Raw genomic sequence first — 18,271 nt, forward strand, 5'->3', positions numbered from 1 at the left:
GCACTATCCACTCCACTTAGGGGGCCAATTTGATACTTTTCCCGAAAAAATAAGATTTAACTTTGGAAAAAGCACATGTGAACTTCACAATAATAAATTATTAATTATGGAAAAGAATAGAAATATTAAATAGAAGTGTTCCGTAATCTTATTCGTAATTGGAACATTGTGAACAGCTTTAGATATTTGTGGGATCCACTGTCATTATTGTGCCCATTCGGGGTTATGATGAGGGTGAGCTCTGCTCTGCTCATCTTTCCCCTCAAAGTCTTCGCTAGCCCTTTCTTGGTATTTGCGGTTAAGTTTCTCTGTACATTCGCTTTCTCATTGAGTTATGGTCAAGTCTTCTTCTTAAGGCTTTCAGTTCTTACTCAGCCTTTAAGATTCTCAACCACTGCTCTACTGCTCGCTCTATTACCATTGTTTTCTCTCACCTTTTCAATTCGTCCGAATGCTGAAGCCGACTTCCGCTCATACCTCTACTGCAAAATAGGTTCTTTTACCTCACACTCTACTCTACACTTTGTTTTTTTCTGAAAAAAAAGATAAAGTTTACAACTTTACACTTCAATTTTGTGTATCTTTGGAATTATGATGAGTGCTCAAGTAAGTTAATGTTTTCTTTTAGTATTTTTCTTCTGTTTGTTATTGTAGTTGAGAGATTTTGATCATTTCTTCAGTACACTGTATATGAACTACCCTACGGGTTTCTTATAAGGTTTCTATACCTGTTGAGGTTAAGATTGGAATTTGAAATTTTTGTTGTCTCTTCTGGCTATCATCAAGTCAGAATCATGCTCGATTGAATGCTGCAGAGAGTCAGTCTGTGAGGGAGAAATTGATGCTTTTTTATGAGGGGTTTAATGATTGAAAATTGAAATTATTGTAAGACCAGGGTAAATTGGTAGTTGACTTCTACTAATTATGGTAAACTATTTTTGTTTAAAAGATGCAAATTTTTTTGTGTTAATTTGACATAAAATCAAGATTGTGGCTAGGGGATTGTTGGGCCTTCGCTATTAGCTATAGCTTTTGGCTTAATGATAAGGGCTTAATCTCAACACTTTCCTTTCTGCAAATTCTAAAGTCTTTTTTCTTTTAACCCCAATATTTTAAAACATTTTACAGCTCAACTATTTAGAAATGGCTGCTTCTGAGAAAGATGTAGTACCAATATTATCAGCCACAGATTCACAAACTGATGAAAGTGATGACAATAGATATCATCGGAGGTTTTCCTCTAGGGCAAGGAGTGCATCGCTGCCTATTCCAGCGAACTCCATGGAGTCATATTATACTGAAAATGCTCTTCTTGGATTTACTGGTCCCCTGAGGAATGAAAGGCGGACTCCTTTAGTACAGATGAGTGGGCCCTTGTATGTTAGCCACAAGCCTGAGAGCAACCTTAGACCGTCTCAAGTAACTTTAGGACGTATGTCAACTGGACCAACAATGGAAAAATATCCTTCTGTTGCTGGCAGGGAATCAAATGGTTGGGCCAATGATGACTATTCTGGGCAAAATGAACATCTCTTAAGATCTGGGCAACTGGGAATGTGCAACGATCCATACCTAGCCATTGACATCTTAAATGAGCAGAACAAAAAGTCAAAATCATCAGAGATATATGATCACAAGGTATTCTGCTTTATGTAAATGGTCATTTTTATCCACTCTTCAGCTGGCCGGAGAGTTTGCCTGGCCTATGCTACCTAAAGTGCTCTAATGTTGAATCTAATGTGACTGTGCAGTTCCATAATATGATATATGGAGACGCAAAAGGTTGGACGAAGAAAATTTGTTCTTTTTTGTCTTCACAAATTCCAGGTGTCATGAATCCACATACTAAGGTGGTGCAACGGTGGAACAAATTCTTTGCCATCTCATGCTTATTTGCAGTTTTCATAGATCCCTTGTTCTTGTTTTTGCTGACTGTGAATAAGGTACCGANTTTTTGCTGACTGTGAATAAGGTACCGACTTAATTGTGCTTGTCTTAGATATCTCTTAGACTTCAACTGATTTAATCACATGCCTATTGCATTTAGAATTGCCTTTAATTTCTCCTTTTGGTTCTAGGATAACAAATGCATAGTACTAAACTGGCCCCTGACGACCACAGTTGTGATTTTAAGGAGCTTGACTGATTTCATATACTTAATACACATGCTTCTTCAGGTACGTGACTATTTTCAAATGTTATGTTAGCAATTTTCTTCTTCCATCCCAGTTAGCTATCACAAAAATTTTAAAAAGTAAAATTTCAAAAATCCTTCTTCCAATTATGCATGTGAAACACTTTATTTTGGACTTGACTGGTATTCGGGTCTTCATTATAATTAGTACGTACTTCAGATTACATTGGATACTTTCGATCAGTTGGCTTGATTATTGTGCTAATTATTACCCTATCTAATATCAATTTTAATTTGCAGTTCAGGTTGGCTTATGTTAATCCTGAATCCAGGGTTTTCGGAGCAGGTGATTTAGTTGATCACCCCAAGAGTATCGTTCTCCATTACCTTAAAGGATATTTTTTTATTGATATCTTTATTATATTGCCATTTCCTCAGGTAAAACCCCCCCTTCCTTTCCACTTATAAACTTCTATTTGTGTGCCATATGTTCTCTTTTTCTACTTTTCTTAAATCATAAAATATGATGGGCTCCCGGCCTTGGACTACCTTAGCCAACTTGTCGAATATCCCATTCAGACAGTACTTCATATTTCATAATATGAGTTATGTGCATTTGAACTTGTATCAAAATGCATTATATATGCAGATAACATTACTCTATTATATACTAATAGTAACGTGTTGTAATTGCATTATGGATCACCATAAATACAGGATTGTAGTTTCGATCTTATTTTAGTTTAGTTATACTAAAATTAAATATACGCAATTAGTATCCTTTCGACCGACCTTGCGTCTTTAACTTATTTCATGGTAAAGCTAAGCATAGCATGGATTTCCGTTAACTACTAAGTTTGTGCGCGTATTTCACATCTGCAGATCATTATATTGTTGATTTTACCTAGATCAATGAGATCTGGTGCAAATTTTGCAGCAGCAATTTTGGTTCAATATGTGCCTAGATTGTTTCGGTTTCTGCCTTTGATCACGGGGCGGTCTTCAAGTGGCTTCATATTCGAGTCAGCATGGGCTAACTTTGTGAAAAATTTTTTAACTTTTGTGTTGGCTGGCCATGTCGTTGGGTCATGTTGGTACCTTTTTGGCTTACAGGTAAGAACAAACTAATGGAGAATTGGAGATATATATTTGTAGATTTTGGTGGCGTATATGACTTAATAAGCTCGATGTGCACTTATTTTTCTTTTTCCTGCTCCAGAGGGTGAACCAATGTCTTCGTGATGCGTGTCATGATTCGCAAATAGAACACTGCCGGGACTTCATTGACTGTGGGCATAGTTACTCCCGAGATTTCTCATGGCATAACTGGACAACAAATGTAAATGCAACCGCTTGCCTTAACAAGGATTACAAGGATGGTTATTATGGAATATATGGCCAGGCAGTCAATCTCACCACAAAGGATAGTATTGTTACTAGATACGTTTACTCGTTGTTTTGGGGCTTTCAGGTATTTATAGCTAGTAGCAAAGGTGCAACTTTATTTCTTTATATACCGCCATCACATTTTTGAGAGGCCACCAATTGATGGACTTGGCCCTTTACTGGCCTCCGCCCAACAATTCTCTCTCCCAGCACTTGCCAGTTTTAATTATGCAGTTCCGTGACCTGGCTCTGATATCCACATGTTAAAATCAAACATTTACCACTACTCCAAAAGCTATAGCTAGCAGCGAAGGCGCAACTTTATTTCCTAACCACCATCACAATTTCGAGAGACAGGGTGCTAGACTTCGCCCTTCACCGGCCTCCGCCTAACAAGATAGTTTTCACATTTCATTGTGGATTTTACTTATAGGCACTCGATCTCACTTTTCATTTCTTTAATTGCATTATAAAATTTACTTCTGCTGCAAATAATTTCCATCTTATATTATTATTACTATTTGTTGGTGGTTAGCAAATAAGTACACTTGCTGGGAATCAAGTTCCAAGTTATTTTGAGTGGGAAGTTCTTTTCACTATGGGCATTATTGGATTGGGTATTCTACTTTTTGCTCTACTCATTGGAAACATGCAAAACTTTCTACAGTCACTTGATCGCAGGTACATCTATCTGTTACTTCTGTTATGCGCGGTTTAACAAAATATAGAGATAGATTTAGAAAACCCAAAATAAAAATAAAAATCATGAGAGCAAATAAAATACAGAATCATACACTGGTGCTTAGCTTCCTTGTTTGTTGGAAAATATTTTATGTTACAGTTACACCCTGTTGGAAATGTCACTGAGGCGTCGTGATGTTGAGCAGTGGATGAGCCACCAGGGCTTGTCGAATGACTTAAGAAGGTACCTTTTAGGCCGGTTTTCTTAAATTAATTATTGGCCAGCTTCATTTAAAAATGCATGTATATATATAGCACCGTTTTTATTTAATTCCTTGTAGGCGAGTTCGACAAGCTGAACGCTATACTTGGGCAGTTACGAGAGGGGTCAATGAAGAAAGGCTGTTAGAGGATCTACCTGAAGACATCCAAAGAGATATACGAAGGCATCTGTTTAAATATATCAAGAAGGTGATTTTGATTGAGTTAATAGTACGCCTTCCTTAATTGTCATTATTCTCGAACTCTTCTTGAGGGTCATAGCTTTCCTTGTGAAGAATACTTAATTCATCATATGAAATCAATCATGCAAACTTTATATATATATATATATATATATATATATATATATATATATATGGCAAAAACTTGTGTGAGACCGTCTCACCATGAGACGGGTCGGGTCGGGTCGGATCAAGATACAAATGTAACACTTATATGCACAAATGTCATACTTATATGCTCAAATGTAATACTAATCAGGAATAAAATTTTTGTTACTTATTAAGGTAAATATAATATTCTTTTACGGAAAAATACAATACTTTTACATTTCGATTTAAAAGTATTACATTTTTCCTCAAAAGTATTATATTTGCCCTTTTAAGTGAGAGACACTTGTCAACATTACTTATTATGAAAAATGTATTACTTTTTCTCTTATAAGTAACAAAAATTGTATTTTTTATTAGTGTTATATTTGAGCATATAAGTGTGAGATTTGCACATATAAGTATGACATTTGCATGGTGCTTTGACCCGACCCGTCTCACGAATAAGGATCCGTGAGACAGTCTCACACAAGTGTGACCCTATATATATATATGTCTTCAATTCCTTACCGTGTATGTATGTGTTAATATGCATGCCCGGCCCGCAGGTCCACATTTTTGCATGGCTAGATGATCCAATCTTAGATGCCATTTGTGAAAGAGTAAGACAAAAGAAGTATATAAGAGGAAGCAGAGTTTTGTACCAAGGTGGTCTCATCGACAAGATGGTTTTCATCACCCGAGGAAAGATGGAAAGCACCGGAGAGGATGGAAATGCGACCATATTGTCTGAAGGGGATGCTTGTGGGAAAGAACTCCTCACATGGTGCCTAGAGCATTCTTCCGTAAATAAAGGTACTTAAATCCTTTCAACAACTTATATTCTATCAATTAAGGAACTATTTGTTGGCCAAAGACCTTGTGGTCAAGTGGCATCCGGTGTCCCGATTAACACTCTCACATGGATGATGGAAGTGGGTTCGAGCCTCATTGGAGTCAATTGTTGACTCGTTGTGCTTCAGTAAGTTGATAAAGTAGTTGTAGTACAAAAATAATGTACTTTTAGTATAATAAAAATGTACATTATATTCATAGTCCACACAATAATTTGCCGGATTTGTTGGGCATAGGCCTGTTAATTTGGTAGAATATATATAATGACAGACATGACAAGCATGTAGACTGTGTAACACTGAATTGTTTCATTCTGTGTTTCATCCATCAGATGGAAAAAAGATCAGAATTCCAGGAAGCAGGCTGCTTAGTAATCGGGGTGTCGAGTGCCTAACCAACGTCGAAGCATTTATATTGCGGGCAGCAGATATTGAAGAAGTCACTTCTCGGTTTGCAAGATTTTTGAGGAGCCCGCGGGTTCAAGGTGCCATAAGGTATTATATATATTCTTGGATGAGCTCCATCTTATGAAATATACTCCGTATTAGATATTAAGGTTTAACAATTCAAATTAAAAGTGTCAGAACTCTTCTTAATTGTTTCATCTAACTTAATGTTTCCTTAATGATAATCTCATTTACTTAAAATGTGTCGTCTTATATAATATATATGCAGGTATGCATCTCCTTATTGGAGAGGTCATGCAGCAAGGTGCATTCAAGTTGCATGGAGATATAGGAAGAAGCGTCAAAGTCGTGCAGATGGTGCCAGGCCACAACATTCTGTTAGAAACAAAAATCTGTTACGTTCATCAACTTGTAGACTGTAAATGTTTTTATTGTGTATGTAACATTATAGTTTGTAAAATTTTGTCGTCAACTTCTAGTTTGTCTCCCACAGGCATTATATTTGTCATCCAATACGGACACAATTAATGTGCATGTAATACATTATTTCTATGAGTTGGGATCTAGATTTTGCAAATCTTAGCCATGAGAATATTGAATACCCACTCACATCAAAATTAAAGACAAATTTTAGACATAATCAATGGTTATGATTAAAACCTCCAGCCTTGCAATTAAAACAAAAAGCTTTTCTCTGTTGCTCAACTTCGGCTTCCACCGCCGGCCTCCGGCCGGAGCTCTAATGGAGTTTTGAGCTGATGGTTTTGGTCACCTTCTACGTTTACTCTCGCTCTTCTTCCGCCCCGACCACCGTCGCAGCTCCGTCCGCCTCCGACCACCGCCACAGATCTTCTTCTTCCGTTTTCTTTCCCTTTGAATAAAATAATAGTAGGTAGGTATTGGGGTTTGTGTTGGTAATCTTGAACTCCCAACCCTACTTTGGTTTTACCACTTTTTATTTTCTCTATTATTGTGTTTTCCTCTCGTTACTTTCACGGGCTTTTTCCTCTCGTTACTTTCACGAGCTTTTCATTATCATTCGCATAAATCGTTTAGTTTGGTTTCGGCAAGTGTTGATCTTATCCTGGGCGAGCAAAAAAGAATGATGATGAAGACCCAGATCTTTGATGAAGCTTTAAGCTCCTCGAAGGAACATAGCTTCCTAGTTATGAAACAGTCTGCGATTCAAGTTTTCTATAGCATAGTTAGAAAAGTTGTTTCTATGTCTGACTGTAAGGAATGGTTTACCATTTCATTGATCGTTGATGTAAACGTTTTATGTTATGAATTAATGGAATAGCTACGTTTATCTTCAAAAAAAAATGGTTATGATTAAGGCTGTGTTTGAAAAGCTGGAAAATGATTTATGAAAAAATGAGTCATTTTTCGGAAAATAGTTTCATTTTCTGTGTTTGATTGCATCCTGAAAAACTGTTTATGTGTTTGGTTCATTTTTCGGAAAATGAGTAGAATTATATAATTATATAGTTTTATTATTATATTCAAAATATATAAAATTATATAAATAATAATCTTTATAATAATAATAATAATAATATATAATTAAAAAAAAAAAAGCGCTTGCTCTGGTTTGCCGGAAACTAGAGCAAGAGCTCGAGCGAACTGGTTTTTGGCGAAAACCAGTCTGCCGAAACGCAGAGAGGGACGACCATCCCTCGCACGGTGGTCATTTTTCCATATCCGAAAAATGACTCCAGATTTTTTTGTCTGGAAGTTGTTTTCCGGTAAAATGAGTGTGTTTTCCTTGGTCAAATTTTTCGTTGACCACATTTTCCGGACGTTGCCAAACACCAAAAGCCCGGAAAATGATTTTCGAAAATCATTTTCCAGGTTACCAAACACACCCTAAAAATTCAAAACCTTAAATTCATGTAAAAGTTTAAACTTCCGTCCAAATAGGATGAAATTGTATCCGTAGATTGAGTCCAGATCAAGGGTCCAAATTGGAGATTTAAAAATAATATTAATAAATGCGGTAGCATTATTGTAATTTTGTGTAAGTTTTGTTTTGTTTGCCTTCCAGTGCACATTTTTCCTTCTTCCAGTGCACATTATACCATATAGTGCACATTTTCCCTTCTTCTAGTGCACATTGTTCCTTCTTCCAGTGCACATTTTTCATTCTTCTAGTGCACATTGTTATGTCATACAGTGCACATTGTTCATTCTACCAGAGCACATTGTTATGCCATACAGTGCAAGTTGTTCCTTCTTCCATTGCACATTATTGTGCCTTCCAAGACCTTTTTCTTTTTTTAATTGTAGATGACGAACTTTTTTTAAAAAGATCAATTAATCTTGATCACTAATTACTAATTTGAGTTGAATATTGCTTGTTTGTTTATTATTTATGGTCGTTTATGATCTGTGATGATGATCCTATATTAAATTTAATTTTTTCAATAATTGTTTCACATCTTTGTGCCTCTAGTGAACATTTTCCCTTCTTCCAATGCACATTATTGAAGTTCGTATATGACGAATTATATATATATATACTAGTTATCACACGCGCGTTGCGCGATTAAATCAGTGCCCAATGCGTAATTTTAAATTAGTGTTCCTTAATTAGTTAAAGTAGTCATAATAATGAGAGAAAGAAATGCTAATAAATTAATAAAAATCAAAGAAATAATCTCGATGCTTATATATGTTAATAAAACATAAAGAGTAACTAAAATGTGTAGATTATAGAGGAATATAATGAGAACCACAACATTACATACAAGGATACAAGTATAGATGAACATATTATACAATAGATATATTTACATAATGATATTGAAGTTATACTAATTAATGAGTATACCATCATTGATGTAAAAAAAAATTGTAATCATTATGAGTACAAATGCAAATAATAGAATCAGCATGATAAGATTTTGATAATCATACATATAGAATGTCGCGTAGAAGTGTGTTGTAGAATATATTAGGTTTAGTTTTGGGTGAATACCAGGAGGGGTTTATATACTGTTGTTTTGGATAGAATAATGGTTTACTTAGGAATCTATACAAAATTGTATTATAGAATCCTATTAAAACTTCAATATTATAATTTTAAGTACACATGAGAAGTTGTGATTATTAAGAAACAAATGGCCAATTTGTTTTAAAACCGCAATAAAGAAACAAATTGCCTAAAGAGTTTGATGTTAAACTTCCGTTATATTTGATGGAAAGAATTTGGTAAAATTATAAAAGATTAGGATATATTAGGAATTTAATTGGAGGTTGCACAATAAGAAGGACACAAAGTACAATATATTATAGCATACTATTACGCCAACATTTTTTAATTCCAGTTAGGGGTCTAATATTATTGGCTCTTATTAAAAGTGTATATGTAGATATATATCTACTATACTTCTACTATACTAATAAGAGCCAAAGAGAGTTAGGCCTAAAATGGGTAGAAAAAATGGCGGTCAAATTATTTGATCAAATGGATGGTTTAGATGAATTATTTAATCAAATAGATGGTTAAGATAATTCAGATTAATATTATTAATAGAGATTACCTAATTTAACCTTACTTTTATGATTATCCGTTAAGTTTTCCGTTAAATATTCTCTTCTCCGTTAATATTTCGTTAACTTTTAACTTACCATTAATTTCTATAAGAAAGATTTTAGGTTCGAACCTCATCTCAATCAAATTTGACATAATTAAGTTTCTCACTCTATTTACTCTTATTAAATTACTAGTTATCACACGCGCATTGCACGATTAAACTAATGCCCAATGCGTATTTTTAAATTAGTGTTTCTTAATTGGTTAAAGTAGTGAGAAAAAAATGCTAAATTAATAAAAATCAAAGAAATAGTCTCGATGTTTATATATATTTTAATAAAACATAACGAAATTGTAAATAGCTAAATTGCAACTAAAATAAGTAGAAACAAATAAATCACTTACATGGGAGGAAATGGTGTGTCATCATTGTCATTTGTTTGGACACCGGTCCGACCATTTAAAATTCTTGTGTAATTGTATTTGTGATCAAGTACTTTATAGTTCGTCTGGATAGGTTTGACAATGATATTTGAGATGATGTACCATTTGTTGGTTTGTAAAGTGATATCATACATTCCAATGTCATTATCGAACACTATTGATTGAACCCGAGTTCCTTGCATTTAGATATATCATTTACAATGATGTTGGTGGTGAATTAGAGAATCTTCATAATAATAATAATAATAATACTAATAATGATAAAAATAAAATAATAATAATAATAATAATAATAAAGGGGGAAAAATTTTACTATTTACTTACTGTTTCATCCTCAAGTACGATGAGCATATACTTTTTCTCAGGCATTCCAATATCGTTTTTGGTTCGTTTTTCTTAATGACATGAACTGTACAACTCCAACCCACAGTTTGTGTGCCAATATCAATTAACTTTACTGCATTTGTCATTACAACTATCCTTGTGTCATGAAAATTAAAATATGTTCATAAAGGATGTTATGAAATAATATAATTGAACCACAACATAAATTCAAAAACCATAGATTAGAGAGTTAGGAGTAACTAAAATGTGTAGATTATAGAGGAATATAATGAGAATGAATCACAACATTACATACAAGGATACAAGTATAGATGAACATATTATACAATAGATATATTTACATAACAATATTGAAGTTATACTAATTAATGAGTATACCATCATTGATTTTTTTTTTTTGAAAAAATTGTAATAATTATGAGTACAAATACAAATAATAGAATTAGCATGATAATATTTTGACAATCATACCTATAGAATGTCAAGTATATGGTGTGTTGTAGAATATGTTAGGTTTAGTTTTGGGTGAATACCAGTGAGAAGATGATGGGTTTATATACTGTTGTTTTGGTTAGAATAATGGTTCAGTTATAAATCTATACAAAATTGTATTATAGAATCTTATTAAGACTTCAATATTCTAATTTTAAGTTAGGAATCTATACAGAATTATATTATAAAATACTACCAATTTGTTTAAATACTGCAATAAAGAAACAAATTACCTAAAGAATTTAATGTTAAACTTCCGTTATATTTAACGAAAAAATTTGGTAAAATTATAAAAGATTAGGATATATTAGGAATTTAATTAGAGGTTGCACAATAAAAAGAACACAAAGTACAATATGTTATAGCAAACTATTACACCAACATTTTTTTAGTTACAATTAAGAGTCTAACATTATTGGCTCTTATTATAAGTGTAGAAATAAATTAGTAGCTACAACAAAAAATGATATATATGTATTTATTTAATTTAGAATTATGTGTCTACAATACCTTTATTTGAAAAATTATTCATTATCAAAAAATTAAATTAAATAAGAGAAATAATTTCATTAGTTATATTGTCTTTATTTTCTCTCATGCAAAGATTCTTTACATTCAAATTTATCAATTGATATCCATTACATTTTCAATTATCTTATTTTTACAATATCTTGTAATTAAATATCAAAGTTATAGTACAAAATAATGTTATATATTTATTTACCAAGTATTTTATTAATACTATGAAAAAAAAATTTAAAATAATTTGAAGCTAATTATATTAACTACTAGGGGATTGGTTGACAAAGAGAATACTCAAATAACCCAATAAATTGAAGCGGAATCGCTCTATTTTACTCTTATTGAATTAAATAAATTAGTAGTTACACCAAAAAATGATATATATGTATTTCTTTAATACTATGAAAAAAATAAAAAAGAATAGTTTGAAACCAATCATATTAACTAATTGGGAGATTTGTTGACAATGAAAGTACTCAAATAACTCATTACCCAGCAAATTGAAGCGAGAAACTACATTTTAATATCTTTGATTATTACTCCCTCCGTCTCATTTTATGTGTCTGGTTCGGTTAACGAGACTTGACTAAAGTTATTTTTAATTCAATTTTTCATAATATTAAGTTTAGTATTAGTATACAAAATTTATATATTTAGAAACTACATACCCTAAAAGTACTATTAAACACAAAAAAATCAAAATTAAAAATAAGTAAAAAAATAATAAATAAAATAAACAGAGTTGGTTTGACCAATAAATAGTAAATAGGATAGTTAAAATGGGACAGAAGGAGTACTATTCCATTGTATTCTACATTTGTTCTTTTCTCTTTTGTTTTTTAATATCTTTTATATTTTTATTTGAGTAGGAAGGTGTAAAGAACAAAAACTCTAAATTGCAGTCGAAGTTAACAAATGTTGTTCTTGAAGATGTGAACAAGAATCAGGTATGCATCTCACAATTGGTTTCTTTCGCACCCTGACTCCATGTTAAAGAGTAGTTTTTAAAAGTATTATGTCTTTCTTTTTTTGGTCATCTCACAATTGTCTACCAAAGTTTTACGATATTTTCGGTTGCTTCATTTCCTTTCTTATGAAACAAGAAGTATTTACCTTCCTGCTTAGGGTTGTATCGTAAACATTAGAGATTTCATATCGTGCTTTGGTATGAATTATCGTTTTAGTTTACTGGCAGTATTATATATATATATATATATATATATATATATATATATATATATAGGGTTGCACTCTCGTGCGAACTCTCGCCCAGGTAGGAAATGAGAACGCTCCACAGCCGTTCACGTGTCCAGATTAACGAATCAGATGCAATTTTAAAAAAATGACGCGGTGACATTTTCGTAAATAACTGGAACTTTGGTGCACCTAGTTTCACTTATAAGTGCACCTAGTTTCACTTAAAAGTGCACCTAGTTTCACATACAAGTGCACATATTTTCGTACCTATTTTCACTTACAAGTGAGTAATTTACCTTCTTAATATTCATGTACCTATATTCGCAAATATTTTCACTTACAAATGCAAGTAAATTTATCTTGTTAATACTCATGCACCTGGATACAACCTAGGTGCACCTAGTTTTAACATAGGTTGCACCTAGTTATAACATTAGGTGCACCTAGTTATAACATTACGTGCACTTAGTATTGATGCTCACTGTACAATTCACTTGCACCTGTAATACATTTTACTTGTATCTGCAATACATTTTAGTTGAACTTGTGCAAGTAATTTACTTTGTTAACATTCATGCACCTAGGTGCACCTAGTTATAACATTAGGTGCACCTAGTTATAACATTAGATGCACCTAGTTATAACATTAGGCGCACTTAGTATTAATGCTCATTGTACAATTTACTTGCACTTGTAATACAGTTTACTTGCACGTGTGCACCTATTTTCACTTACAGGTGCAAGTAATTTACTTTATTAACATTTATGCACCTGGGTGCACCTATGTGCACCTAGTTATAACATTACGTGCACCTAGTTATAACGTTATATGGCAATACAATTCCTATTTGTAATAAATTTGTACATTTAAATATGGTAATACAATTTTTAATAAAATATATTTTCCCTACGTTCTTATTCGTAATACAATTCTTGATTAATATTACTAAGCGTAATAATACAGTACATATATTTCCCTACAATGTAATCTATATCTATACTATTAATAAAAACAATATCCTCAACTTTAACTTCCCGCCCAAAACACTCCTATACTATTAAGGATTGCGTAATATTGTAAATATGGTAATACAATTCCTATTTGCCCAATTTATTAAAATCCTAAACAATGATATATAAAATCTCTAAAATTCCAACACCGCATGCGTACATCTACACATTAGCTATTAATTAAGAAATTATTTGTTGGATTTCAAACAAAGATAGCATCAGAAAACATAATCGATCCAAAGCATATATTCAATTGTACTATATAATATTTGATGTTATAATTTATATAATTATATATCGATCCAAATATTCTTAATATCTTATAACAAATCCATTCCGTGCATCGCACAGGTGAAAATACTAGTAGATATAATAGTAGTAGCAAGAGTAATTGTTTTTTTCCTCAATATTGTAAGTATGAATATTTTATTTGTAACTAATGGAATCAATATAATTTATTTATTTTTTTTTTGAGAACATATAATTCAAATTAAATACTCATAAATAATAAAATTAAAATTATCTAATTAGCTATCATGTAGTGTGATAGTACATTTATTATCATTTCAAATGGGTGGAACATTATATTGATTCTTTGAGCTCAAAAGGATTAGAAAAATATAGAACATATTGTATATTGTAAAGAATCTTGCGTGTTTATCTAATTAAATTTACACTTAAATGAAATTAAAATTCTTTGCCAATGACCTTGTGGTCCAGTGGGATCAAACCCTTCCAGTATTCAAGAAGAAAAAAAAATTAAAATTCTTTTACTTCGATAAAAGTCACGGCGTCAACTTAAAACTGGCTTACAGAACATCACCTAAGTGGAATTTAACTTTGGATACATCTATTTAGCAAGGCGAATTGATAAAGACATCATTTGTCTATATTTATACATATATATGTACATTGTGTGATTATGTCATTGTATATTTTGATGTTTTCTGATATCTGTTTGACTGTTTCTTCTTCCCCTGACAGAGTTCATCAATGGCAGGCTTTGGGAATCAAGCAAACGCTTTGTTCAGAAAAAACCTCACTTATCAAGTACATCACTAATACCCAATTTTTATTAATACTTTTCTTTTATTCTCAATGATTTTACAGTGCAGATATTAGTTTTATTTGTTAGGGTTTTATTGCTTTCCTGGTAATCCATCAAATGTATAGTAGGAGTGACATGGGTCATTGGACCTAGAATTATCTTGTCATAATTTTAAATGTTTACAGCTTGATGAGATTGAGAATTTCTTGCTTGTGTGTGTGTGTGTGTGTGTGAATCTTGGTAGTCATCAGAAGTATAAGGTGATACCTATCACCTGAGCTAACTAGTCAGCTCTAACCTATTATTTAAATCTAAGATTTTAATTTTTCTGGGAAAGGAATTGATAGGTTCAAAACTAGGGAAGTTTTAAATTTGAGGGTTCATGACTTCTAAATATTGTGAATTGATTTTCAACCTATTTCAGAAGCGACGATTGAGGTCACATTTGAAGGCCTTCTTCTTCCCTGTTGTCCTCTTTATATTGCTTCTTATTTTGCAAATCATCACCAAGAGGATCAAACGCGATGAGATTTCTGCAAGAATCCCTAATGAGATTCCCCCATTGTTGCAAGTTCCTTCTCCCCAGTTTCGAGCTGTGAGGGATGGCTCTATTCCATTTCCAGATTTGCCCGATGCTTCGTGCCGGGAAACTGGTTCATGTCCAGCAACTGTACTTGTCACCGGAAACAACATAACTCTAGGAGAAAGTACGCATTCTCGTATTTCTTGGATTACAATTATAGAGAAGAATAGTATTGTGAAATCACTTTTTTTTTTTTTTTTTTTTTTTCTCCCTGACATTAAGCATTGGATTTTGGTAGGCGTGGCTGGAAAAATGTTTACAGATTCTTTGAATCTGAATTCCTCCATTGATAAAGATAGTATTGCTAGAGGCTTTTTTGTAAGTTTTCTTTCGTTTACTTTTTGATTTCGTGTTTCTCTATGTCTTTCGGTTTGATGTTCTCATGTTTTGACTTCAAATTTCGGGCTGTATTTCTGGTGGTAGCACTATTAGTCTCACGATTTTTGTTCTTTCTTTGTGCTCTATGATTTGAAAAATATTCCAGGGGACTAACTATAGCTTCTCCATCCCGTATGAAGACATTGTTCCTTTTGAAATTCCAATCTATCATATACAATCACAATGCACAAATTTTTCCACTATTTCAGTCCCGGTGAACTCATTTGACGATGTGAAAGGTATTTCAGAACATCTGACTCCAGGCCTAAGTTTAATTTGATCCGTTTGTTGCTCTATTTTCTTTGAAATGGATGTACGGTTGCCGTCTCTCTGGGATTCTATCTCAATGAAATAACATATCTTTACACTTATGTCTATCATAGATTTAGAAGTCCTTTGTGTTCAAGGACAGCATGTTTGGCGCAAAAGCTATTCAGAGATTAACGATGAGCTTTCCAAAGGGTACAAAGATGGGAATACAGAGGGGAGTATAAATGAGATAATGGCTGGTGAGTTCCACGGGCATGTACTTTGGTTCTGGACGTACATATTTGGATATGAGTACAGTTTTTTATTATTCTTCTTCCAACACAGCTTACGACTTCCTGGATACAAGTGACAAGAATTTCAATATCCACATAGCGTACAATTCCACTTATGCAGGCATGGATTCTGGTGATGTTAATCTATTGCGGGTATCACGTTCTGAGAATATGGTATGCTTTATGAGCGCCCTAATTTCTGTGCTTCTTTATCAACTCACAAATTCTTGAAGAGTCAAGATTGCGTTCCCAAATTCTCTTTGCATTTTTAAAAACGACCATTTTTATTTAATATGTTTAGTTATCGCTATTGGTTTTACGTACAATTTGGTCTACTTCTATGATTTTAATGCAAATGTGTGAGTGACTTGCTATCCTTTCCACGCATGCAGGCTTCAAACGCCTACCTCCAATTTCTCCGAGGCCCCTCCATGGAGGTGGTTTTAGAGTCGGTGGGAGAAATGCCCACACCTGGTGGACTTAACAGGCCAGATGATGTGGCATCATCGACGATTAGCTCGATCTTTTTTACTTGGGTCATTCTGCAATTATTCCCGGTAAATATATGGCTTTGTTTGCATTGAATGCTTATGTCGTACATCTCTGTGAAGTTCTTCTCCACCAGTGTTTATTTTTTTGAATTTGTATAGCTACGCTGATGAAATTGTGTTTTTTTTTTTTGGTCTTTATAACTTAATATTCATTCATGAATTCTCAAGTTAGCCAATAGCCAATTTCGTCCTTGATTTCTTATTTTTCTCTCTTGTAAAATTTTCCAGGTTGTATTATCAGCTCTAGTTTATGAGAAGCAACAAAACTTGCGAATAATGATGAAAATGCATGGTCTTGGAGAAGCTCCTTATTGGGTGAATATGTACCTGTATTTCTTCGCAGTATGTTTAGTCTACATGTTCTGCTTCGTTTTGGTCGGTTCATTGACAGGTAATAACCGAGCAAGTGAACTAGATTGTTTCCCATCTATGCATCGATCTAAATATGCTCCGACGCATTTGATTGCTTTGCAGGGCTGATAATCTTCAGATTGAATTCTTATGCTGTCCAATGCGTCTTTTACTTCATCTTTACAAACTTGCAAATATCAATGGCCTTTCTGTTTGCTGCATTCTTCAGAAGTCTAAAGGCTGCTACAGGTAATGTTTGTACAAAACTAGCTGCAATTTTTGGGCAAAGATTGATTAAAAAAAGAAAAGAAAAGGCAGTAGATACAATATTTCACAGGAAAAAGAGTCAAATAGGCCCTCCAACTTTACACGAAAGTGCAATTAGACCCTTGAACTTATGAACGGTATAATTAAACTTTCTAATTTATTAAAATCGGTCAAATAAGTCCAATTTACTGTTGGTTACTAGTAAGCACGCCTTTGATTGCCTTTCACAAAAAATAAGGACTGGACTGCTCGCCTTGAAGAAGGAGACCAGTCTAGTTGCCTTCTTCAGATAGAAGGCTTCGATTGAAGGCGACCATATCACCATACGTGGTCACCTTCTCCGGTTGCCTTTTCTTCAAAGAAGGCAACCAATGATCGTTCGTTGGTTGCTGGTCATCGATTTTTCTCCCGGAGCACTGTCGGAACCCTAATGACCTGCTATTATAGGTCATTAACCGCCTATTAGGTCCAGATGCACCAAAATGACAAGTTGAAGTGTTTAATTGTATTTTTCAAAAATTTAAAGACTTAATTGCATTTTCGTGTAAAGTTAGAGGATCTATTTGATCCTTTTTTCACTATTTCACATGGATTTTAATTGTAACCGTAAATGTTGCATGCAGTGGTTGCTTATATAATTGTCTTTGGATCTGGCATCCTGGCTACTCTTGTTTTCCAGCCCTTGGTTGACGATCCTAACTTTCCTCGTAAGTATTGTGAAATATTATGGAGCAAAATCTGGAGTGTTTCCTGGAGTGTTTCCAGGGGTGTAGTTAGTGTATTTTTTTCAGGAAAAGTGTCCCCATTTGTCTCCATCCTTAGATGTATATATATGTAATCAGTGTGTAGTGAATCAATAAGAGAAATATACAACATACTCTTATTTCAGATGGTATCAGAGCCTGTTCCAGGCTATTACTTCTTCTAAAAAAAAAACAGTCGCGGGTTGCCG

The 18,271-nt window shown here is 33.3% G+C and overlaps 2 protein-coding genes across 3 annotated transcripts in view; both read left to right on the forward strand.

Annotated features, from left to right (window-relative positions):
- The first annotated feature begins 243 nt into the window (after nucleotides 1-243).
- On the forward strand, nucleotides 244-6,639 carry LOC116010314 (probable cyclic nucleotide-gated ion channel 20, chloroplastic). The gene is made up of 13 exons (XM_031249665.1): nucleotides 244-493; nucleotides 1,129-1,638; nucleotides 1,752-1,943; nucleotides 2,079-2,177; nucleotides 2,435-2,572; nucleotides 3,017-3,247; nucleotides 3,354-3,605; nucleotides 4,056-4,201; nucleotides 4,362-4,445; nucleotides 4,543-4,672; nucleotides 5,361-5,607; nucleotides 5,978-6,140; nucleotides 6,322-6,639. The coding sequence occupies exons 2-13, from the start codon at nucleotides 1,144-1,146 to the stop codon at nucleotides 6,473-6,475; spliced, it is 2,331 nt and encodes a 776-aa protein (XP_031105525.1). The 5' UTR covers nucleotides 244-493; nucleotides 1,129-1,143; the 3' UTR covers nucleotides 6,476-6,639.
- Nucleotides 6,640-14,434: 7,795 nt separating this feature from the next.
- The window catches only part of LOC116010118 (ABC transporter A family member 7-like), a 14,232-nt gene continuing 10,395 nt past the window's right edge, over nucleotides 14,435-18,271 (forward strand). The window contains exons 1-10 of one of the 2 annotated variants that reach the window (XM_031249390.1): nucleotides 14,435-14,649; nucleotides 15,072-15,354; nucleotides 15,469-15,548; nucleotides 15,715-15,847; nucleotides 15,992-16,117; nucleotides 16,203-16,324; nucleotides 16,543-16,707; nucleotides 16,930-17,092; nucleotides 17,176-17,301; nucleotides 17,943-18,026. In XM_031249390.1, the coding sequence (XP_031105250.1) occupies nucleotides 14,593-14,649; nucleotides 15,072-15,354; nucleotides 15,469-15,548; nucleotides 15,715-15,847; nucleotides 15,992-16,117; nucleotides 16,203-16,324; nucleotides 16,543-16,707; nucleotides 16,930-17,092; nucleotides 17,176-17,301; nucleotides 17,943-18,026 (1,339 nt within the window). In that variant the 5' untranslated portion in view covers nucleotides 14,435-14,592. The remainder of the gene's footprint in view (nucleotides 14,650-15,071; nucleotides 15,355-15,468; nucleotides 15,549-15,714; nucleotides 15,848-15,991; nucleotides 16,118-16,202; nucleotides 16,325-16,542; nucleotides 16,708-16,929; nucleotides 17,093-17,175; nucleotides 17,302-17,942; nucleotides 18,027-18,271) is intronic. The other variant, XM_031249389.1, reaches the window with a different exon arrangement.

This window comes from Ipomoea triloba, chromosome 2 (assembly GCF_003576645.1).
Source record: "Ipomoea triloba cultivar NCNSP0323 chromosome 2, ASM357664v1".
NCBI lineage: Eukaryota > Viridiplantae > Streptophyta > Magnoliopsida > Solanales > Convolvulaceae > Ipomoea > Ipomoea triloba.